The sequence below is a fragment of the Fusarium fujikuroi genome, chromosome FFUJ_chr01, assembly GCF_900079805.1.
Source record: "Fusarium fujikuroi IMI 58289 draft genome, chromosome FFUJ_chr01".
Classification (NCBI taxonomy): domain Eukaryota; kingdom Fungi; phylum Ascomycota; class Sordariomycetes; order Hypocreales; family Nectriaceae; genus Fusarium; species Fusarium fujikuroi.
The window spans coordinates 6,232,120-6,255,382 of record NC_036622.1 but is presented as its reverse complement, the minus strand read 5'-3'; the positions used below and the strand labels follow the sequence as shown (position 1 = coordinate 6,255,382).

Sequence of the window (23,263 nt, the reverse complement as noted above, 5' to 3'; positions counted from 1 at the left end):
TTCAGCCCAGTAATAGCTATCAGCGTGGCCTCAAGGTAGTTTGATCAACTATTAAATACCCAATCACTCCATTAACTTTCAATATCAACTATCTCCACTCCATGTTCCTGCTGAATAATCTCCCGACTCGTCGTCAGCATCTGAAGGTTCTCGCAAATACCCTCCGTCGGTGAACCCAATTTTTTCATCAACCGCAGCGCAGGAAGCCGAATGCTCAAATCAGGGCACTTCATTATTGTAAAGAAGAGCATGGGAGTATATGCAAGTTCGAAGCTGGATTGTTTGGTGGACCTTTCACTTTGCCAGCTCGCTAGTTGCAGCACCTGGCGAAATGTCCCCATATGCTCTTCATATCGGAAGTCGGCACTTAACTCGAGGTAAGAAAGTTTGAGACGCATAAAGAGTGACCTCTCCTGAGCTTGATATAGTAAAGAGGTGGTATCGACTTCGAGCTTTTCGTATAGCGTTTGCCAGGTCTGAAGATGAGTGCTAATGGTATCGTACTCTTCTGTCATGTCGAAGACGACGCCGCGATGCCTCATGTGGCAGAGTCGCACCACTCGGTTGAAGATATCATCCATCATGTATTGCGCGTCTTCCATACAGTAGAACTTGGTTGGTATCATGTAGATCAAGGCTGGCATGCTCTCGCTCTCAATATCTTCAGGACCAAAAAGCATGGGCACTGCTGTCATGCGCCTAAAGACAGGCATTAAATACCGTCTGGCCCAAGGATTGCTGCACTTTTCCATAATGGCAAGTCCATGTTGGCAATGTTGCAGTGCAATCTTGTTATTCGCTAGCAAGTACTCCACACAGATGAACAAGATGCAAACGAGCAACACAAGAGGTTCACTGTGAACCGTCTTGAGACGCTGAATGGCCTTTGTATAATGCTGCAAAGCGAATCTCTCCGTATACGGCGCCACACTCTTCCCCTCGGACGATTCAAACAACGAGCTTATCGATAAGATGGTATGTTTCACGACGGCCTCTGACTCGCTGAGCTGCATCACAAGATGGGTCCAGAAGTAGCCATCCCTAGCGCTCGACAAACGCGGCGAAATAACACTGTGAAAATACCCAAGCGCCCTCCGTTCCTCGACTGGGAGCAAGGCTTGCGGATCGATGGTAGAGACACGCGGCAACAGCATCCGGCCATGCGCCACATCTCGCGGGTTGATCTTCTGCATAAGCGCGTAGCCGTCGCATTTCCGACCAGTGCTTGTGCAGCGATGACAAGCGGGCTTTTTCTCATCGCATTTGACTCTTCGAATTCTAGAGCGTGATCCGTTAGAAGCGGGCACTAGTGTTTCAAAGACTTGGTTATGCTTACTTGCATGTCAGACAGCCTGTCTTTACCTTGCAGTGCGCTTGTCGCATGTTTTTTCGAGCTGATGATGCTTGGCGTAAGCAAGACGGAGATTTGTTAAACGAGGACGCCAATAAAAGTGGTGTTTAGACGCGTCGAAGGATTCTGGGCCTGCTTTTAAGGAATGCGGTTTTCGCTTGAGGTTTTTCGGCGCGTTCGGCGCGGGTTAGGACTCGGTAATAGTGAAGACAGTTAGGATCGACAGGTAAGCTTGACTTTTTTGGGGGCTAGGTGTTTCAAAATGCGAGCATGCCAATCAGAGCGGCTCGGCTGTTTTTATATGGGCCTAGGTAAGGCCGAGGCACTTCAAACTGTTCTAGGTTAAGTTTAAGATCGTGAAGACATACAAGTTACTATGTAAGACTATAGTTCTAGTTATCTGTTATTATAGATATCAATACTAGCTTGAAACTATGTAGGAACTAGCTAAGTGGATTTTAATTTTATATACCTCTTTCTCTACCCTTTTAAACCCTTAGAGCCAGCTTGCTAAATGTAGACCAAATGTTTCCCTCAATTCGTAGACTCTGATTCGGACTGATACCCAATATTGGCGTTCATGGCATCGGCCCGTCGCGTCAGTCCTAGCTTCAGGGGACCAAGGTCACGACAACGATTCATCAGTGTCGGCCTGGACCCCGACGAAGCTGGACATGACAAAGACAATTGAGACAGATTATAAAGAGGCCAGCAAAGCTTACACAGCTGATAACAAGACTATCAGCCTCTATCAAGATAGACAACTATAGATGTACGACACGTCTCAAGAAGAAGATGTTAGATGTATATTTGGGCCCAATTGGGGTCAAGATATCTCCCACCTTGATCACGAGAATAGGCCCCTTGGAACTCCGATTCAACACGGGAAGTTGTTTCATTATGTGCTTATCTCTGATATGACCATTTGGAAAGTCCATGTTGCACGACGATGGAACAACAGTCGCGTGGGTTGGAATCTGCCAGCCACCGACGACCAGGCTCCATACGTGCTGCAAATGAGCTGACGTCAACTGATACAGAGAAAAGGCACACATTGAGGGCCTCAGAATAACCCCACCTCCACTGTTGCATCAATTGATGTACTTTCGCCCAACCAGCGTTGAAAACATGTGGGCGCCATGCAGCTGGAATGTTGGCGCGTGACTGCTTACATGCATGATGACGCCACAGGCTCATAATTGTGCAGTCGGCGAGAGCAACGAGTTTGGGTTTGAGTGGTTGTCCCTTCGGTTCTTTTCAACCTTACAAGGGAGACGTAACATTGACAGGGTGGTTGATGTGGCTTTAGTCAGATGTTAAGTCAAGAATTAGTGCGCCGCTGAGGAAGTGCTGACGTCACCTGCTGCAATACGCATGCTTGAGTTACACTTGCAGCCTGGGTCATGTGGCTCTCACTTAGCTTGGTGGTTAATAATGGCATCTTGTAATAGCATTTTGTCAAACAAGAGTGTGTGAGCGAATTCGATTTTTCTACCAAAAGATTTACCTCTAATAACTCCGTTATGTAACTGTATAAAATAACTTACAAGACCATTATCTGACTTTTAAAGCTTATGGTCTTAGATGTCGTTTATACACGTCCTTTACTTACCTCACGATGCCCGAAGTCGAGTATCCAGATTACAGGCTACATCCTTGGGTCTTTCAGGAATGGCTGAGAGGCAGGTTCAGGGATAACACCATTCGAGTCGAGGTAGGAAATCCTCGTCATTATCTCTGCTAGGATTGTATGCGAAGCTAAAATGATAATCTAGTGCAAAAACGCCTGCTTTGTCTTCCACTTGCCAGATGGCGAAGAACTAACAGAGGCAGGTACTCTACAACTCAGCACAACACGCTCTATAAGCTGACCATTGTATTCAAAAAAGGAGGACGACCTAGAGATATGTGAACTGAGAGGTAAATCAAGCTGGGAAAAGCCAAGCTCGATAACAAAATTCCGAAAATGGGTTATGCAAAACCAGCGCATTGGTCTCAATGGCTTTGAACAGACGGCAACATACGTTTCCGTCTCTTCTCTCAAGGACTATTGGACCAATGCCCGAATTCAAGAAGTGTTGGAATTATGTCTAATTGAAGCTGATATAGAACAAATTGCAGAGAGATTTCTACGCACCTTCTCTCTGCTAGTCCAGATTGGCCGTCATAGAGACATCAAAATATTTCTTGATAGGGATTTTGACGATGAAACTTTCGCTTCACCTGGCCTAGCCCAAGGGAGACTGCCTGACTTTTCTGATATCTTCGAAAAGCATTGGAGTTTCTTCCCTGTCGAGTTCAAAAGTCATTTAACCCAAAGGCAGGAACTGCTATCTCGCCAAATCCTGCCTATTAAATATTACGAATTATTCAAGAAAGGAAATAGGAGGTCCGAATCGGCTCTGGCTAAGGTCCAGATAGAGTCTGACTACTGCGACCTGGTGCCAAAGGTAAGCTTCTCTCTTCTGATGGGGCATCAGCTAATACCGTGGAGGACACCCCACTTGTTTTCAAGATTTATAGAGGAGATGAGCTGAGGGAAGATTTTAAGGTCGAGACTGACAACTATTCGAATCTGAACGGCGAAGCTCAGCACGCTGTAACCAAGTGCTATGGTTCATTTTCATGCGAAGAAACGGATTTTCGTGTTATCATACTGGAATACGCCAGTGAAGGAAGCCTACGTAGTTTCTTTCGCAATATTCACCCACCTGTCTCTGTTTTGGAATTTCGAGAGCTTTGGGTCAACTTAGTAGGGCTCTTGGACGGCCTCGAGGCTCTTCATACGTGCCACGATTCAAAACAGGGGTAAGTGCGCACAGAACACTCCAAATAATGGAAGACTAATTTTAAGTAGAATCCATCAAGACATCAAGCCAGACAATATCCTGGTATTTCCAAAGTCTTCGGAATCCCGGTTTGATGTTCGATTTAAACTGACAGACTTCCATGTGACAGAGTTCAAACACTTAGACAGAGAAGGCAAGATGATGATCAATAACTGGGGAAGTCGATTATATAGTAAGTTGGAACTCTTGAACCTGTTTCTTAAATCTCTAATAAGTCAATTGTTCTTCTCTTTTATCAAAGCTATGCCGCCGCCTGGTCCCGGGAAGGGTAAGGAAGCTTGTCCAGGGGAGTCACCCGCGTCCAAGTCAAAATATCTTGCACTTTGTGTTCAGACAGGCCCGATTTATACGACTCTCAAAGAGTTCGACACTTCGAGCTTTAAGTCAGATGCAGCTTTACTCCAGGAGATGAAAAGTGTGTATACCAGGATTCGGGGAGCAAGATCTAAACACAACTCTCTTTTCATACCTATTGGTTTGGAATTCGTCAAGGTAAGTAAAAAAGTTACTAACACTTTCAAGTTCCAAGGCTTATATGGTCCATGGCATAGTTTACGCTTTGGAATCAAAAACATGGCTACATATCAATATGCGATAGACCCGACAGCGTGCCCCCCAAAACACAACTTGAGTATGACTATGACCCTAAACCTCTTGACTTCTTGCCTCCTATGCCAGCGCAGGTGTTCCTTCACTATCTTGAACATGGAGAAGAGGGGTGGAATAAACTGCGCTACCTCTGGCTTCCTAAGCTTCCTGTTCGCCGAGAGAAGAGAGTAATCGAAGGCCACGAAGCTTCATACGGATGGGGCATACATATCATCGAGGGGCCAAATCGGTGGGCCATTTTCGCAATGCTTCTTACCACCGTGTTTGGGAGTGCCTTGGCTGCTCTCCTTTGGTCAGCTATTCATAATGATATCCAGGGCGGAACGGGGCTAGGACAGTTGATAATAGCATTGTCTTCGGCAATACTAACTGCGTCTTTGTTTAGATTGGGGTACTTATAGACATATTAGTTGTTCATGAATTTTCAGGCCTCCCCTTGATGACTACGGTTGAGACTTGTGGCTGAGAGCTTAAATCAAAACTGAGAACTTAAAGTGCATTACATAAATGTTCGCGCATTGTTGCGCCCTTCAAACTACTGCCGCTCTCCCCGCGACCTCTCTATTTCCTCCTTGCCACATATCCAGTCACAATGCAGCTAAATAAGGCTCTGGCTCAGATAGTTCTGTAGAAAGCTGTGTTGGTTCCATATCCGTACAAAAAAGGCCAAAGAATCGCGTCAACGCCAAGAGAATGGTAAAGTATTTCAGCTGAGTGTTGGAGCACTGCAAATTGTGCTATGAACATACAAGGTGCCTTGAGCTGGTCAACTTGGTGCCTATGGTTTACTACGATAATCTACTTGAGGGGATGTTTGAATACGACCTTTCCAAACCCTCTTTTCCCATCTTGAATCTTCATCAACTCCCCTAGCGCTTCTTCCGCGGTCACGTCGAGGACATGGATAGACGGAAACTCGAACTCCTTACCGTAGTTGGTGATGACCCATTGCAGAACACTCCAAGAATTCCAATGATCCGCCGCCCTAGGGGGAACAGTAATAGGCGCTGGAGCACCAGTTGGATGGATGTTCCACCCGTCCTTTATCATGGACAAAGGCAGCTGAAATGCGGTCCCTGGGCGGAGCACAACGGAACAAAGGACTGTTTGCTCGCCGACACTCTGAGCCACTAGGTCTGCCGAGGACGGCTTTCCCTCCGTTCCTACTGCGTCAACAGCATGAGTAATTGGTCCTTTCCCAAGCGCACTGACAGCCGATTTAATCTCTTCCACAACATTTGTAGACGAGTAGTCAAACGTATGTGTTGCTCCAAGGCCCCTTAGAATATCATGACGGGCCGGGGAAGCTGTCACAAAGATATTCTTACAGCCACTGGCCCGTGCCAGCTGTAGAATAGAAAGCCCGACGGCTGAGGAGGCGCCCCAGATCAGAATGGGATCAGAGGAATAAGAAGGGTTCGTAGGCAAGGGAAGCTTGAACAAGTTGTGGACAACGTCGGCGGCAGCCATAACAACTATGGGAAGTGCCGCTGCGTGAGCCTCTGTCAGGTTCGGCGGGATTTTAAACACCATGTCACACGGGACAGCAAGGAAGCCTTGGTGGGTGCCGTACTTTAACGGGCGGCCTAGCCCTGACGGCGTGTATCCTGCGACGGCATCTCCTTCCTTGAAGCCAGAAGCCGGCGGTGCCCTGACCACTCTACCTGCAAAGTCATAGCCGAGCACGGTCGGGCGGATGCCTAGCAGTGTGGCGTGCTTAATGTCCGCTGGGTTCGCTCCAGAGTAGCTTGTCTCCACCAGCAGCTCATTTGTTGCAGCTGCTTCGTGTTGGAGGTCATCGCGGGTGACAAACTGCACGTCTTCCGTGACGTATAATGCTTTGTTGATCTTTGACGACATGGTGAGTTCCCCTTAGCTGTTGAAGACGTTCGATCGCTCAGTTTTTGCTTGAGATGTAATGGGCTAGTTGTACAGGAGAAGAAAAGGCAGTGGGTGGAAGCTTCTGTCTGTTTAGTTGCATTGATAGGGGTTAAATACTGGTTGTCATATTGTTTATGATTCGTAATCAGAGATATGGGATGTTCGAGTGCAGAAGGTGCTAACTACATATAACGTTAGGTGTCTTGGCGGATTATATTCCCTGCCAGACCGCCGGCTCTCATTTATCACAGTCCCCACATATGGAGTAATGCTTCCCGATATTATAAATCAAGTCTGATGCAGAGGGCCAGGTACTGCGATTAGAGCTTTACATGGATTTCGCATGATCTGACTGACAACAGACACAACAGGCAAGAGCATATTACCTGGCACGCTTGATTAGATGTTTCTATTTGCTAGTATACCTACCATCTTATAGAATCCCTAGCTTTGATAATTGAACTATATATTATAAGGGTTTTTAGTAATTATATATAAGTATTAACTACCCCAGTTTAAACCACTGCTTCTTTACTGATATCACTTTATCTGCAGTTCTCAGACGTAAGGTCGATTAGTCACGTGCCCTGGCATATATGTTTAATTGGTAGATTTATTATTGACTTCAGGTCAATTTAGCTTTTGCCGACTAACTTATATAAATGTCAACCTAATTCCTTCAAACCTTTAAACCCTGCCATTACCCTGCCTTTATCCTCTTGCTCTTATGGTCTTAGACTATAACTAGCCTATTACTAATTTAGAAGTAGCTCTCTCTCTATTATAATAACCCTTTTAGCTATTTTAAGAAGCCACTCTTTATATATATTTAAGTTTAGGCCTATAAAGGCAGTAAGGATAGCTATTTAGTCTAACTAAAGGAAATAACCTTCCCTTAAGTCTCTTTTTAGGTCTTTTAGGTTTAATAGCTTATAATTAATTTAAATTAAATTAATTAAGCTATAAAGGCCTATATAATAGATTAATTTAATTCAGTTATAATTAAAAATAGCTATTTTAATAAGGCTAAATTAGCTTTTTAATAAAAAATCCTTTTTAATTATAGCTACTATTATATATATCTATTTATATTTCTTTTTATTAACTGCCTTTATAGTAAGTCTAATAGCTAAATTAAGGTTATAGCTAATTATATAATAGATATAATTATATAGCTATAGGCTATTTTATATAATAGGTATTATATTAATAGCTATAACTAATAGTTAAGTTGGGGAATATATTAAGTAATAAACTTAATATATCTTTTAAGTAAGTTAAAGGAATAAGGCTAATATAGCTATTAAGAGGTAAATGTATAGGCAGTAGTAATACTATTTAATTAAGGTAGTAATTATGCCATTAAGGCAGATAAACCTTATAAGATTCTAACCTTTAAAATATAGGCCTATTATAAAGGCTTTATTATTTAAGCCTTTATATATAAAATAAATAGCTTAATGGCCTTATAAGGCTAATAGTAAGAAAAATAAAAATACAAATATCAATTAAATATATATAGTTATATATATTATTATATATAAAATATTTATTAATTAGATATATTTACTTAAAGATATTTTAAGAGTATATAATAACTTAAAGAAGTTCTATTTATATATACTAAAAAGTTAAAACTACCTTACATAAAAGTGCCGCGAAAGAATCCACTAAATACCTTTACGACATGATACCATAAACAACCTACAAACCTAGTCAAAAAGCTAATCGAGTTTGCCCACAACCAAATACGGAAGAACCAGACTTTATGCCAATACGAGTCCCCGAGCCACCACAGTATCTTCAGACTGTCGTTCAAGACGATAAGACAAACAAAAATGTTTGAGAAAATGTATGATGCGAGTAGAATTGTGCGAAACTCCATCATGGCGTCGGCTACTGCGAGAACCTGAGGGCGCTTCTTCTCGCGACTTGTCGTCTCGTCTCCAGCCGCTAATCGAGAAAGCGCCTGTTGATACTCGGCATTTATCGCCTCGGGAGTTTCGTCACGCTGGGTGGCTGCAGATCGAATATTTGGATCTTGATCTGAAAAGGTGAATCGTCTCTCGATGGTAGCTGGCCTTGGACCTTCTTGTCTCTGGCCAGCTTCAGTATCTTCATGCCTACCCTTTCTCCCCCAGCTGACATCATGTGTGTTGCTGAAAGCGTAGATATTGAGAATGTTGACATAAGAGGATGAGATGAAGAGAAATTGTGCAAAGGATGTAAGAAGGTGCCATGGATCAAGTGCCAGAAGAGCGCTCAGTATATAGACGCCGAAAACGGAGAATCCAGCGACGATGATGGTGCTCTGACCAATGTCAGCATAGAAGTCTCCGATATAAGCGTAGTTGCTGGATCCAGTATCATCGGCCTTGTAGTCTACAACTCTCTTTACGAGATACACTAGATTCATCAGCAGATACGCCTGGATGAGTCCAAAAATGGCGAATGAGATGATGTAGCTGATTCGGTGGTTCCTAGGGCGACTCCCAAGGGCGAGTATAAACTGGAACAAGACAGTCGCCAAGTACACGATCTGGATAACGGCGTTGACAATTGGTGTTGCTTTTCCGAAAGGAAATCCACTAGTCGGTGCATCTTTTGGGGGGTCCCCAGAGATGCTATTGATGGTGAATGTCGAAAGTAAAAATGCCGCGAGCGAGAACCAAGCCAAGATAAGAGCCAGAACACTATGAAGGAGAGGGATATAAAATGCCAACTTGCGCATCCGTGAGTGATCAGACCTCCACAAGTGTCCACATCTCTTCAAGACATAGATAGTCGAGAAAAACGCTCCGTTGAGCCATCGTCGCCTTTGGTTGATGAAGTCCGTTGTTGTCATGGGTATGTCAGTAGTGGCGGTGACGGGAACATACTTCAAGAGCCAGTGGGTGTTGGGTTTGCTTATGATTCTGAAGCAAATGACCCTGTCGTCTGCAAGGTGGCGATTGAGATTGACGGGTGACAGGGATGGGCGATCACGGTTATGGCCTTGGATCCATGTCGGATCGCCGAGAAGCATGTCTTCAAGCGGTTTACCAGCACTGCCCACGTATCTAGACAGTGACTGTCAGCAAGAATGGCATCGCCATATTCATGTTGTTGCACAAACCTATAAGCCGAACACGCCCCAGGCAGGAGCGACAGAAAGCCTGTTGCAGATTCAAACGTCCTATCCAGCTGGAACCCAACCTTATACTCAAAGTTCTGCGCCGCAACAATAGGATTGAGAATGTTGAGCCAGTTTCCACCCAAAGAACAGGAGATCTCCCCACAAGCTGCAGCAAGCATAGGCTCCAGATCGAATTCCTTCCAGAGCTTAAACAGTGCCCGCTTGCCAAGCTTCGTACCGACGTCGAGATGAACTGTGATATTGGGTTGCAGAACTTTGGCGAATCCGTTGTAAAGCCACCGGTACGAGTTAAGCTTGCCGCAGTTCGAAGCCTTCATAAGCAGCATTAGTTGTACCGGAAACTTAATATTGGAGGTTTTCCCGTCAGCCTCTGTGTATGTCTCGCAGCCGAGATGCGTGGCCAGTTGAGATGTAAACTCAAACTTCGCGAAGATTAGATATCCATCAGCTACGCACACGGCAAATAAGACTTACAAGGTGTCCTGTGACTTCCTCTCCCTGCTCGGTCGTCTTTCTGCACAGTCCATTCTGGTACAGCCCAATACTAGTCAGGATGTCGAGAACTCCAGGATCCACAGACTCAATACCGTCGATGAGAATGCAAACCACGACTTTAGTCCAAGAACCCGATCCCCAAATCCTTGACTCTGGGCGGATGTTTAAATACCATAGATTCTGAACGATACTCTGCAACGTACGTCGAAGAAGGTGCTTCGGCTCACTGTAAACCGTGATGCCGACCAGAATTTCTGTCTGGCGAGGGTACTTGAATTGCTTGGGACGCAGATGGTGTTTTTCGTTGAACTCCTGGGGATCAGTCGATATGGGCGTATCTACAAAGCAGGTTAATCAACAACATGAACCACGAAGAACCTGTGGAGTTAGAGTGCTTACAGGTCAAATGGGCCATCTCATAGACATTCTCCTCAGTAGTTGAATCGAGATTGAGGCCAGCGGCTTCCGCAAGGTCTGAAGGAATGGGCACGTGGACTTGAGAGTTGGATGAATTGCCAGCGGGAGACAGTAATGTGTCATGCCTTGCGACTTCTTGCAGCTCCGTGCCTGCCTAGGCTCAGTAATGAACGTTTACTGTTTAAGAGATAACAAACCATGGTTAGGATCTTCGGCGTAGGCGGGAACCTGTGGGAATAGAGGTGTCCGGTCCGACGTCGACATTGCGGTTCCAGCGAGCACTTTAGCGCCAAGTAATCTAGCCTGCCGGCTCTACAAGGCTTTCAGATGGGACTTGGGCTTGATGATGTGTAGCGACAGCTCAGAAAGTCCACCGTCTATTTTGAACGGATGTGCTCCTCCAAATATGCGACTTTCGCTTCAAAAACTTGTCAAGGCCTGAATTCCAGCAGGGCCTCGACCGCGCTATTTGCAAGCCTTGTGCGGCTGAAAGCTCATATTCGCCTTGTTTTCGTAGTCTGCCTTGTGAACTCGTTCGATCCAATCACATTGAGGATCTACCGCCACATCCGGAGTGACAGAATAATGCGGGCCTAGCTTACACCAGACTGTGACTAGCTATTTCCTTTCTCCATTGCCACCGGGGTCACGGGCCCAGACCAACACAAAGGCACTCTCAGTGGCTCTGATGCGCCACGTTAGCAAGATACACCCTGTGTCGCTTCGCGATTGGCTTGGGACCCGTGTAATATTGTGATAGAGGCGGAGTTGCCATTTTGTTATACTACGTACTCATGTTTTCTCGGGGTAACATGTGGCCGGGACGGATTTTCCGACCTCGAAGTGTTTTCATCTACAATTACGAGAATAGCTCAACACATTCAATCGACCGATCCAGTACTACGCAATCCATGAGATTTGTTAGCTGGAATACTCTAGATGGACCCGTACCAGCTGCTGAAGCGATGCTGCGAGCAGTGGTCTACGTACCCGAGTAATTTGTTGCGGTCTGACCAGCGGAGCAACGTACTTGAAGACTATCGCCTCGCTCTAGACGCGTCAGAGCGACAACTTTTCCAGGCCTCTTAGTATGACGGACTACACGATTAAGGTCTCTTGAAGCCGTCTGAACGTCATGGTTGAAGTCGCAAGGGTAACTTGTGACCAGCACAAAACAGGTATTAGCAGGCAACTTCACCGAGACTCCCGCAGTTTATTGACGTGACTCCACATTGTAGGGATGCAGAGATATGTGCTGGGCTGAAGCGTATGCTAGGCCAAGAGGTGAGATGGAAGACACCGCAGCAGCCCAATGGTACGGACTGGATCAGCTGCTTATCGGCGTGCAATCCTTGCGCTTGTGGAGCATGTGGAAAGTCGATGCAACTTAATATTATAACATGTTAGCCAGTTGAACTGTCGCAATAGGAAAAAAAAGCCTATAGTCGCCCCAAGCTCTCACGACATACATAACTACTTACTACTTACTACTACGGGACTCCAGGCTCATCTGCCAAATGAAGTCTCTGCATCTAAGGGAGACCTTGAGAAGATGAAGGATCCTGTAGAAGGAACTACAGTATCTTCCTAGCTAGTCCACCTAAGATTGATTGCAGACCAACCTGTATCTCCTGCTAGCTAATAAAACATTATTCATTAGGTTATGAATGAATGTGCTTACTTTAGATACAATAAAGTTCTTGGATTAGTAGAGCATCTTGGGCGCCATGTGCAAGCATAAATTTACATCAAACGGCCAGCTTTGAAAGGTCTACAGCTAATAAGATACAGGCATCGAGGTGAAACGGGACAAAATAGGTTCACCTACGATTTTCATACGAAAAAGGCAATTTCAATCGCGATTACAATCTTTAGACGCGTATTAAACTGCAGGCATATGTAGTGCCTATTATTGAGGCCTTGAAATCATAAGGGAAGCCGAGACGAAAGAGGGATATCAGATCTTCCCACTCAGCCATCCCTGTGCCTGGCCTTTAACCAAGCGAGAATGGGCTAGGTTAGTCTCAACGCCGTTTATCCCCCAGTAGTCCCTAATCGTTATATAAGTCTTCAGTGGAGTTTTCAAGCCGTAAAGTAGTCAAAGGAAGGTTTTTGCGCATGGTTATACGAGGGATTGACGTTGGCTACAAACTGGACCTCTGTCCATGCCTTCATTCTGAGATGCTACAATGATCCACCAAGGGAATTATTCTTTACTAAGATAATTCAGGGTTTTGGGTATACATGTCAATATTTTACTTATGTTACATACATGATTATCGCTAGAAATGGTGTTTAGTCCTAATGGTTACAAAAATATAAGTTTTAGCTTATGCCCCGATTCCTGCCGAATCTTAATAACCGTTAGGTTGAATCCCCTCTTCATGCTACCTGGTCTTACTTACTCGACGGAAAATGCTTTAATAACGAAGGCTGGAACTCCACGCTTCTTGATGACATTACTTAGCTTCACTTTCGGTAATGGCGATATTATCTGCGCTGTTTACTTCGGTTTAGATCTTTGTCCACCCAGCGTGGGAATATATAACCCATATTATCGTATCGAGCCTCCTCGCAACTACCGTATAGCGTCCTTCTGGGTTTTACGTTTATTCTCTATCTAGTCTACCCTGCTCGTTGTATATTTAGGTCCGGCTACGCATAAAAGTCTTGACGACCAACCGGCGGAGAATGCTACGGTCCAGCTAATCACGAGTAACTAGTGTATAGGAACAGTACTCTTATAGAACCTGCTGTTTACTAATTTTGGAAAAAGTTTAATCGTTTAAGTAAGTTTATTAATAATGCAAATCCGAAAGAAAAGAAAAGAGTAAATAAGAAGTCATGCCGATGCTTGTTCCCTAGTACAAGTTGCCTTTTTCTGTAGACTGTCTTGGACTTGTGATGAGACTGGTAAAATAGACTAGCATTGAAAAGAGACTAGCTTTGTCTTTTACTGCACTGAAATTAACTAAATCTTGTAAATCCTGCAAGGAGGTACTAAAGCTGATAAGCTAGAAGAAAAAGTCTATGTTCTGAATAGCGGTATGAGTAGCTTATAAAGCCGGCTGAGACTTGCATATCAGCACGGGAGAAGAATAACAATACGCAGGATTCAGATTGAAGCCCCCATCATAAGGGTGGGTCATGCTTCTCGGGGCCAGTGAGCCATTTTCGCTGCCGCTGCCTCTTTGTTCCTCCTTGAGTCGCACAACTGGCATAAGCAGTCGTGCCTACGGTTACTTGACGCCTCTACACCATGATGACCATTACTGACATGCCGTAAATTACAAGACCACTGCAAAAGGAACAGACTCTCACCGCTCATCCAATTGAGATGTTTCATACACGCCGATCAAGGTCCTTATCTCGGCCTAGAATGAGACAATCCAGACGGCTGCAACTCCTCACCGCTCTCATTCTAACCTCACGGACTCCCCCTTCCCATCAACACACCCCGCTCACGCACGTATATAAACATATCCTCTTGGTAATCCCTTTACATAGTGGATTTGCAAGCTAACTAGTAAATTGTTCTTGCATCTCTCTGTATCTGGTACAACCTTGGCGAACCACCAACAACTTGACAACACTCTTGATCAGTCATTGTCACTTTACTCCCAGAAGCCCTGATTTGCCCCAACGCAGACGCATTATGCCCGACTCTGAGTCATGCTATGGCAGAGCCAATGCACACAACGCTGCTCCTAGTGCGCCTGCATATCAGGCTTTTCGATTGAGTAGATCTCGGTTTGTTCTCATTCTGAGCATTCTCCTTCTAGCAAACCTAGTTGGGGCATTTGGTTAGTGGACCCTAACTTTTTAACTTGTGTTAGCTATATCCATGTTTCTAATCAATCTTGTTATTGTATCTATAGATGGAACTATCGTGGCGACTCTCACGCGTGTAATCATGGACGACCTGGGAGCTTCCTCTGTCATCGCGTGGCTAGGTGCCAGTTATCTTATCGCAACTGCCTTGGTCCAGCCTCTATGTGGCCAGTTCTCTGATATATATACACGAAGGACCTGCTTATTGATTGGATGTATAACTCTTTTATTGGGGAATATTATCTGTGGCACTGCAAAATCATTTGCAGTGCTCGTGGCTGGCCGATTTCTATCTGGGGTCGGAGGGGGCGCCTGCACTATTATGCCTACTATCATTTTAACAGATATAACCCCAAAAGAGAGGAGGGGACTCTGGCAAGGCATCAACAACATCACATTTGCATCTGGGTATTCACTTGGGGGCATATTTGGTGGGCTTACGGCCTATTACTGGTCCTGGAGAGGATCGTTTCTGACTCTTATCGCCCCTGCCTTTCTTCTCATGGTCGGAGCGGTACTCATACCAGAGCCGAATGATGTCCAGGGCGGGCGAAGAAGTCCCGATAATGAGAGTTTTCTAAGCACCAATAGCGAGGACTGCCCCCTTCTTCCAAGGACAAGTTTGGGCCAGGGGAGCTTGGACATAGTAGGAGCAACACTACTATGCATAGGGTTGGGATTGTTATTGGCATCCGCTCAGCAACTTGACTTTGGTAACTCAAATCTGAATTTCATGGTAAATGCATTTGGGTTTACTATATCCTGCATCAGCCTTTCAGGTTTTATTTATCACAGTATTTTTGTGGCTGACAGACCCTTACTACCACTCAAGCTCCTTACTAATCCCCCTAGCATTGGTTATATCTGTTTGATGAACTTTCTATCACTATTCAGTTATTTTATTGGCGAATTTTACTTACCAATACTCATGTCTCTTCAGGAGGATGTCTCTTTGGAAGTTGTGGGCTGGTGCTTGAGCCCTCTGACTATAGGCGCTGCGGTAGGATCCCTACTTACAGGAGCGCTCCTATCCCGACACAAAAGCTCGCATTTATTACTGGCTTCATCGGTAGTTATGTGCATGGGACCTTTTGGAATATCTCTTTCTACTGATTCAGGTTTCGTCAGGATTCATCAGCTTGTGTTCACATTCATATGGGGGTTTGGATTCGGTGGCGTCACAACTATAAGCCTGGTCAAGCTGTTAGGAGCTATTCCGACAGATATACAAGCGCCGACAACCTCGCTTATGTACACTTCCAGATGTCTTGGAGGAGCTTTTAGCTTACCGGTAGCTGGGTTTGTGCTCAATATGATCAGAGAACACAGACTCCGAAGTCTTTTAATACGGTTAACAGCGGCAGAAGATCCAGACGTTCTACCAACACCTATTCAAGAGCTTATACAAAGCCTACTCGCTAATCAGCCTATAAATCCAGAAATGCCGGACTCGTGGATCGCACGCATACAGAATTGCGAAATACGCTCGGTGGCTTTCATATTTTTGCTCTCGGTGGTTTCGAGTCTGTTTACACTGTTGCTGTCACTCCTTATTATATACGCGGAGGAATAGCTTTTTTTTTTTCAATCGACAAGGCTAAGCCCTATTGGAACGAAATGAATCCGAATACCATTATCAATCTGAATGCTCTTGTGCTCACCCCGGGCATCATTACGTCAGGTTCGGCTTCGGGGTCTGTAATCTCACGCAAATATTTCACTAGTTCCAATTTCATTCGTCTTCTTAGTTTCATGTCCGAAAAGAGGAAGCAAAAGCGTTATTGTGCACACCACAATCAAATTTAGATACCGTATGTTTGTGATGGTAGTCGTGTTGATATAACCTGCGAACAATTCTAGTGATAATAAGATCAGCTCACATAACCACTCAACACGTATTATGCTTGGCCGTGCCAGAATTGATATTTGCAAAATAAGTGAGTGAAGAACAGTTTATGTAGCGGCCGAAACCGCGACGGCCATCACAGACTAGTCATAGAGCCCAGGTATTTGAAAAGTTTCTTGACGCAATTGCATGGAAATGATAGCTAGAATTTCAGATCGTAATGAATGTTTCTTGTACTGCATGCTCTTCAATCCATGAAGTTCCAAGCCGCGAGCCATTTTGCCATATCCTGCTTAGTGATTGGCCCCAACTTTTCGAATACTGCAGAGGACCGAGATGTATTTTCGAGAGAGAACCGAAGGGCAGCGTCTGTATGCTTATCGAGGTCTTTGAAAAGCCGCAGTAATTTGATCGCGGGTAACGAATGTACCTGATCAGAGGCGCCACCTTTGTTTTCCACATCTTGGATCCAGTCTCCAAGATCGACAATTTCCAAATTAGTATCGGTATTGCCAAAGCTTTTGTAGTACTCTTGGACAGCAGGGATAAGATCACCCCAGTCAGCGATGTGAGGGTTTACCAAGTTGTAACATGATAATGACACGCCTTCTCTGCCATTTGCATTCAAGGCACGCGAACACTCCGATGACATTGATATGTCCACAATAGTGGAAGCAGCCGTATCGATAGGTACCCAGTCAACGGAGTGGTTCCCCAACGAACGAGGAAGCTTTCCAAGCGTAATTGAAGATTTTATCAAGGCAGGAACCCATTCTGCCGGCAAAAATGTGTTAGCAATTCATTCAAGGGAGTACATAGGTGAAGCCCTACCAGAATCGTTCCATCTCCCTTCTACGCTGCGTGGCCCACAGAGCTGACCAACACGTATGATGGCGGCTCGTATACCTAGCTTCTCCACAGCGTTAGCCAAGATACAGCTTGCGACGTGCTTAGACTCTCCATAACCCTGGTGTAGGGGGGCGCTGTTGTCTGAGATGCACAATTCGGGCACAACACATGGATCTTGGTTTTGGCCGGAATGAATCACGCTCCAGTTACCAACACTGGCAATCGAAGAGATGAATATAAATGCGGGCTTTTTATCAGCCTCGGAAACAAATGATATGCAATTGGCCATTCCCGTGATTGCAGTTTTCTCAAAAGTTTCGAGTGACTTGTTGAAGTCGACTGGCCACGCACAATGAATAAAATGCGTCATGCTTGTCCGAATTTCGTCAAACTTGCGGGCAGAGATGCCAAGCATATTATGATTGAAATCACAGTGAATAAATTCAATGGTATCATCGAATGAATCATGAAAATCAAGACCCATGCTCTGAAAGCGTTTCTTCTGTTTAGTCTCGGCGTCTGCTGATCGGTTAAGACAGTAAATAGTGCCAACATCCTTTGTGTCGAGCAACGAGGAGAGAATGTAGGACCCAAGATGTCCAGTTGAACCCGTCAAGACAACTGCCAACTTGCTTTCAGAAGGTGCTGCACGACTTAGTCCAAGTACTGCTGTATACTTGTGTATTAAGCGAGACATATTCTCCTCCCTCGAAGGCTTCACACCACTTTCCTGATGAGAGGAGGTATCATCGGATGGTGCGGGTTGTGATAGGTTGTCAACAAGTTTCCTGATAGTGGGGAATCTGTATAGGCTTTCAGCAGTACATTCGTGAGATGTACTGCCAATCTTAGCAAACGATTCCTGAATCTTGTCGGCCAGCTCCAAGGCCGTTAATGAATCCAGACCAAGTTCGAACAGATCCTGGTCAATAGGAGGATCTTCTTGGTGGCCCAGAACCGTCTTCACTAATTCAACGATCTCATTTGTCAAGCATCGATATGAATCCTCCGTCTCTGGCAGAGAGGCTTTGCGATCAGGAAAGTTTTCTTTGCCCTCATATAAATCCTCAATCTCGCTCTTATAAAGCTCCAAGGTGGCTTGGCGATTGACTGAGCCTTTTGGACTTCGTGCGAACGGTTTCTCGGGAAGAGAAAGAAGGATCATGGATCTTAAGACCTTGGCATGACCCGGCATGTCGTCGTTGACCTCGCTCAGAGTCGGCCAAACTTCATCGATGCGTTCTTGGATGCTCTCTGGTTTAGTCTGGCTTTCGCTGAGCTCGAGAAGGATGCCCAGGTTGAACCTGCCAGAACCGAAGACGAAGGCGTCTGTGACGAGGGGATGCTGCTTGATGCCTGCTTCGATACTCGCTGGATTTATCTTTTCCCCGTTGCTGAGTACAATCAGATCATCAATTCTGCCAACATAGCGCCATAATTCCCCGTTTGATGGATGCCTCTCGAATAGGTCCTTCGATCGCCAGTTGGACAAATTTGGATAATTGTAGAACACAGGCTGCCATCTCCAGTCTGATTTTCTTTCTATGACCATTTCGAAGACCGTTTCTGTCACCTCTTCCATGACTACTCCTGCCTCGGGGTGCCACTCAAGATACTCCCAGTCCTCATCATGAAGCGGGGTAAGCGTAAACACCGTCATCATCTCGGTAGACCCGTAGCCACACAGGAGCTTAGTAACTTGGGAGATTTTGTCTCCGCAGGCGTGATTGAGTGGTCCACCACCGTACCAAACACCTTTCAAGGACGAGAGAGTATCCAGCCCCCCAGACATGTCGCAGACTTCCTGAAGCATAGATGGTACAAAGATTGCTAACAATGCTCCGGACTGGCGGATCGCCGTTATCATGTCGTGAGCTGTAGGGGGCTTTCCTTGTGGTAAAAGGACCAGTGGTCCTTGGGAGTAGATAGAACGGGCGAGCGTCGTAAGTCCCATCACATGGGAGAAGGGAAGAGTCGTGACTAATGTGTCATTCGAGAACATGTCGCTGTATTTGTTCTTTCGACCATCCGGACTAGGCATTTCTTCAGTCTCGTCCATCTGAGCCAGTGCGCCGTATGTGATTTCAATAGGTTTAGGCCGACCAGTTGTACCACTCGAATGAAGAATCAGGGCTGTTTCACCACTGCGAAACTCATGCGAGGAATTATCCTGCTCACCACAGCCAACAGTCTCAAAGTAGTCTTGGTAGGCTTTCAACTTGTGACATTGAAGCCCCGGTAGCAGCCCTGAAAGCTTGCTGGCTTGTTGCTCATATCCTGAGCCGTACAATAGATGACTGCATGTAGTTGTATCAAGCAGCCCTTGGTTGACATCGACCGAGTTTCTAGACGACAGAATCAAGAGCTATTTGTCTCCAGAGTCAGCTAACTATGATATAGTTACCTTCCATTGTCAAGCTATGCAACACTGACCCGAGTGCCTGTTCTGATCGCAGCAATAATGGCAGCAGCGCAACGGACATCGCTGGTGGCAAGATAAGCCAAGGTCGAGCGACCATTAACATCTGCAGTCTCATTTTTCATGAAAGAAGAAAAGTTTATAACGGCACTTTGTAGACCCGACCAGGTAATATCGCAAAATGCTTGCCGTTCTTCAGAGGTTTGCATTATCCTTACCCAGCATTTATCTGCTGCTTGGTGAGCTAACGCTTCGACTACTTCTGAAAGATGACGCATGACTACTCGAAAATGAAGTGTGAGTTACAGATGGAAGCATGATATGAAAATGTTTGTACTTAAATCATGGCGAGCCAAACATTTTGTGTTGGGTAGTGAGGTGCGTCACGCGATGAATATCAATTGAATCGAGTCATAGATTAGGTGCTAATGCCATACCGATCGGAGGATAATAGGGATTATCTTGTTTTTACCCATCCTCCATGCGCCTGCCGATTCAAAGCGCATAAGGATATGCAGAGCAAGCCAGGCGTCCTTTCAACGTCAGTTATGGGAATGAAAAAAAAGCGACTCATACTACATGTCTTCCTTGTTTAAGCCGGTGGATATGATATTCCAGTTAGATATTCAGGGTCCTTGAATGAAATATCATGATCTAGCCTTGCACCTGGCTGGTGCTTTGTGGGAAAGAAGAGCACGATCTATCTCGCTCAAGCCACATGGTGCAATTCTGTCTCTCTGGCCTGTAGCACTGGTCCACTCCTGACCATGTGATAATGACTGTCTTGAAATTAACCTTGAGATAAACGCCTCGGGTTTGGTGTGCCATCTATTCTAGCCATCACCGACTGACTGTAACCCTCATCCAAGAAAAGCTTGAAACAAACTCACATCATCGTGCCGTAGGGCATAGAACCAGACGAAAGTCGGTCACGACCGTCGAATTAGAGTCTGCCACGCCCAGATCTACGAGACAAAACACACAGAACCGGATTTTAATGACTATGTGGCTGAGGCAGGAAAGCTGATCAATCACATTGGTGAAATCATGTCTCAGGTGGCCCTCTCTCAGTATGCGTAAGTTTAGGAAAGGGGTTGGTGAAATAGCAAGCAAGATAAACAAAACCAATTTCAAACTTGGCTAGGACATTTTGTAGCGCTCTGCGTACGAACCCGCTCTCGGTTCACTTTTTTCTTTCTTTTGCTCCCTCGTTGCTTTTCAGCCGCTGGAACAATACAGTAGGCTTGTAGTCTCAATTTGTACGTTTAAGGGGCTATTTGCAGGAAGAAAACAATATTTTTCGCTTCAAGAAGAAGCAAAGATCCCCAGGCACAGTAACCAACTATTCAGCTATATAAAATGGTTGCTCACATCTTTCTTCTGAATAAGAAACATGTATCGGATGATAGGAAGATTATAAGCATCCTCCTCTCACTACTATTAACGTGAATTCACTTTCATCATGCCGCCGGCTTCTCCTGTTCTAATTCAATATATGCTTGTGAAGAAATGTAAAGAGAAGCGAAATGATTGGGCGTTCAGATAGACCAGAGGCTTGCAAATTAAATTGATGATGATCAAAGAATATTGAGACAGCGAGATCAGAAAGTTTGACTGAATGTTACCCAGCTCATCCCCAGAGCGGTGCCATATCATTTTCCTCGTTTATCTAGGATAAGGAGGAAGCTTCGATAAGCTATCTAGAGCCTAAGCGCAGACTGACTCTTCAATACCGTCCTAGGAGCATAAAAATATTAGTATAGCAAATCTGGAACGTCTTTGGAATGATAGATAAGTAGAGCTGACGGTGTCAAGATGGGAAATAACAACAGAGCGAAACCAACCCACTCACAGGTTCTCCGGTCGGCTCAAAGCCTTTATGAAGTCTAGAGGTGTACTTTAGACTGCAGTTCCCAATGCGTAACAATCGCTCATCCTCCTTGGCCAACTGACCACGCAGCTGTTCCTTCTCTTGTTGGGAGCCTCGGATATAATCAAGGTAGAAGGGCGCTCCTGGAGATATGACATTGTCGGCCACAACTATAGAACCAGAACGAATCAGGGAAAGCTCCTCACAGAGCATCAGGTCGGCAACATACGCCGATTTCTGATGATCCAGGAAAAGCAAGTCGATTTGGAGATTCAAATTTTCCTCTCGAATCCTCTGTAACGAAGCGACACATGGGCCAACCCTGACCTCGACAATGTCGTTCAACCCAGCGATCGAAATTAAAGAGGATGCCACAGAAGCAAACGTCTCATTAATCTCGAGGCTTATGTACTTCTGGCCGCCTGCCTTCTTAAGTGCGTCACCAAAGAGTATGGCAGAGTACCCGATATAGCCCCCCAGCTCGACCATAAGCGCTGGAGACCTCTCCGCGATGATATTAGTGACTATGGCACCTTTGTTCTTTCCTACGTTCATGAGGAAGTTCTCCTGGTGACCAAACTCATCTATAGCAGATAGCGCCTCGCTCGGATTATTCTCCATCAGATTCAAGCGAGGATGGCTTTTGACAAAGTCTAAAAGCTGTTGTTCGCGACCGTCGCCATACTGCGTTGTCTTTCGTAAGAAAGTGTAGTTAAGTCTGGTAGGGATACTTACACAGACTTCCTCTTCGGGTTTGTACAATTTGCTAATCATGACTATGGTTTCAAGATTGGGTGTTGATGGTTGTTAAGGTGGCCCGGACAGTTGTGAAGAATAAATGTGAAAGCATAGACGGAAGTGTAGATGCTCAAATCAAGTTCTTGTATCTGCCGAGATTGCCTAACTTCAAAGCCGGTTCCCAGCACGTTAATAAAGCAAGAAAGGCGGTGTGTTTGCCACATGCAGTGCATGGTAAGTGGTTTACGGTCACAGATTCTGGCCTCCATCTAACTCGGACGGGTCTTATTGTAATCGGAGCATGCTTATGTATGGTGGACGCTGAACAAGATCCATCCTAACGACCGCTATGGTCAAGAATTGTGTGGCATGGCGATTCCGAGTGATGGCTGCCACTCCCAAGGGACCATTCAAATACAGCCGTGCTGCCGTAGGTTACGGTGGCGTCTTGGGGAATACACGATAATTGGTGTCGAAATTACTGTGGGCTTTGGAAGGAGAAAATATCATCTTCGCGAAACATTGTCTCACCGCAGGTTGCAGTATAGGACTAAATGCTTATTCAAAGTCAAGGTCTCAGTATTCGGAGCAGTTGGCCCGGTTCTTTGCCTAGTAGCTGGTGTGGGAGGAGCATGAGACACGGGACGTGCTGTGCCGTGCTCTGCCGTGCCGTGCCGTTTGCGGGGTTAGTTGATCAAGACTTCAGTATACCCGAAGAGTGAAGATCCCTTATGCACATACAATCGGTCACCTCAACAGAGCAACTCTCCATAAGCGCCAAGGGGAAGCGCACGTGGTGTTGAGGTATAATATTCTCTTTGGTCGGCCGCTCATTATAACCTGATTATATGCTTCCATGCGGGGGGCTATGCGTAGGGTGCCCCATGAAAAAGGATTCCACAAGAATAGGTCTTGCTATGTTCGGTACAGGGATGGGTCTGCCACGTTTTATATACCTTGCTTGATTTGACG

The 23,263-nt window shown here is 45.4% G+C and overlaps 7 protein-coding genes; 2 read left to right on the top strand and 5 right to left on the bottom strand.

Annotated features, from left to right (window-relative positions):
- Positions 1 to 71: 71 nt before the first annotated feature.
- On the bottom strand, positions 72 to 1,383 carry FFUJ_00121 (uncharacterized protein; the record flags this gene model as incomplete). XM_023573646.1 has 2 exons in its annotated part: positions 72 to 1,278; positions 1,337 to 1,383. 2 exons carry the CDS (start codon positions 1,381 to 1,383, stop codon positions 72 to 74), a joined length of 1,254 nt encoding a protein of 417 aa, XP_023425334.1.
- Positions 1,384 to 2,969: 1,586 nt separating this feature from the next.
- Positions 2,970 to 5,210, top strand: FFUJ_00122 (uncharacterized protein; the record flags this gene model as incomplete). XM_023573645.1 has 7 exons in its annotated part: positions 2,970 to 3,065; positions 3,127 to 3,184; positions 3,254 to 3,801; positions 3,846 to 4,159; positions 4,209 to 4,372; positions 4,442 to 4,692; positions 4,752 to 5,210. 7 exons carry the CDS (start codon positions 2,970 to 2,972, stop codon positions 5,208 to 5,210), a joined length of 1,890 nt encoding a protein of 629 aa, XP_023425333.1.
- A 397-nt stretch (positions 5,211 to 5,607) lies between these two features.
- On the bottom strand, positions 5,608 to 6,669 carry FFUJ_00123 (uncharacterized protein; the record flags this gene model as incomplete). The annotated part of the gene is made up of 1 exon (XM_023573644.1): positions 5,608 to 6,669. The coding sequence occupies one exon, from the start codon at positions 6,667 to 6,669 to the stop codon at positions 5,608 to 5,610; it is 1,062 nt and encodes a 353-aa protein (XP_023425332.1).
- Positions 6,670 to 8,332: 1,663 nt separating this feature from the next.
- Positions 8,333 to 11,002, bottom strand: FFUJ_00124 (CHS-3 chitin synthase 3; the record flags this gene model as incomplete). XM_023573643.1 has 6 exons in its annotated part: positions 8,333 to 9,749; positions 9,806 to 10,248; positions 10,301 to 10,473; positions 10,525 to 10,659; positions 10,721 to 10,888; positions 10,936 to 11,002. 6 exons carry the CDS (start codon positions 11,000 to 11,002, stop codon positions 8,333 to 8,335), a joined length of 2,403 nt encoding a protein of 800 aa, XP_023425331.1.
- Positions 11,003 to 14,393: 3,391 nt separating this feature from the next.
- On the top strand, positions 14,394 to 16,142 carry FFUJ_00125 (related to VBA1-Vacuolar Basic Amino acid transporter; the record flags this gene model as incomplete). XM_023573642.1 has 2 exons in its annotated part: positions 14,394 to 14,541; positions 14,617 to 16,142. The coding sequence occupies 2 exons, from the start codon at positions 14,394 to 14,396 to the stop codon at positions 16,140 to 16,142; spliced, it is 1,674 nt and encodes a 557-aa protein (XP_023425330.1).
- A 520-nt stretch (positions 16,143 to 16,662) lies between these two features.
- Positions 16,663 to 19,961, bottom strand: FFUJ_00126 (related to nonribosomal peptide synthetase; the record flags this gene model as incomplete). XM_023573641.1 has 3 exons in its annotated part: positions 16,663 to 17,189; positions 17,247 to 19,629; positions 19,698 to 19,961. The coding sequence occupies 3 exons, from the start codon at positions 19,959 to 19,961 to the stop codon at positions 16,663 to 16,665; spliced, it is 3,174 nt and encodes a 1,057-aa protein (XP_023425329.1).
- Positions 19,962 to 21,390: 1,429 nt separating this feature from the next.
- Positions 21,391 to 22,327, bottom strand: FFUJ_00127 (probable catechol O-methyltransferase; the record flags this gene model as incomplete). XM_023573640.1 has 2 exons in its annotated part: positions 21,391 to 21,420; positions 21,536 to 22,327. The coding sequence occupies 2 exons, from the start codon at positions 22,325 to 22,327 to the stop codon at positions 21,391 to 21,393; spliced, it is 822 nt and encodes a 273-aa protein (XP_023425328.1).
- Positions 22,328 to 23,263: the final 936 nt, after the last annotated feature.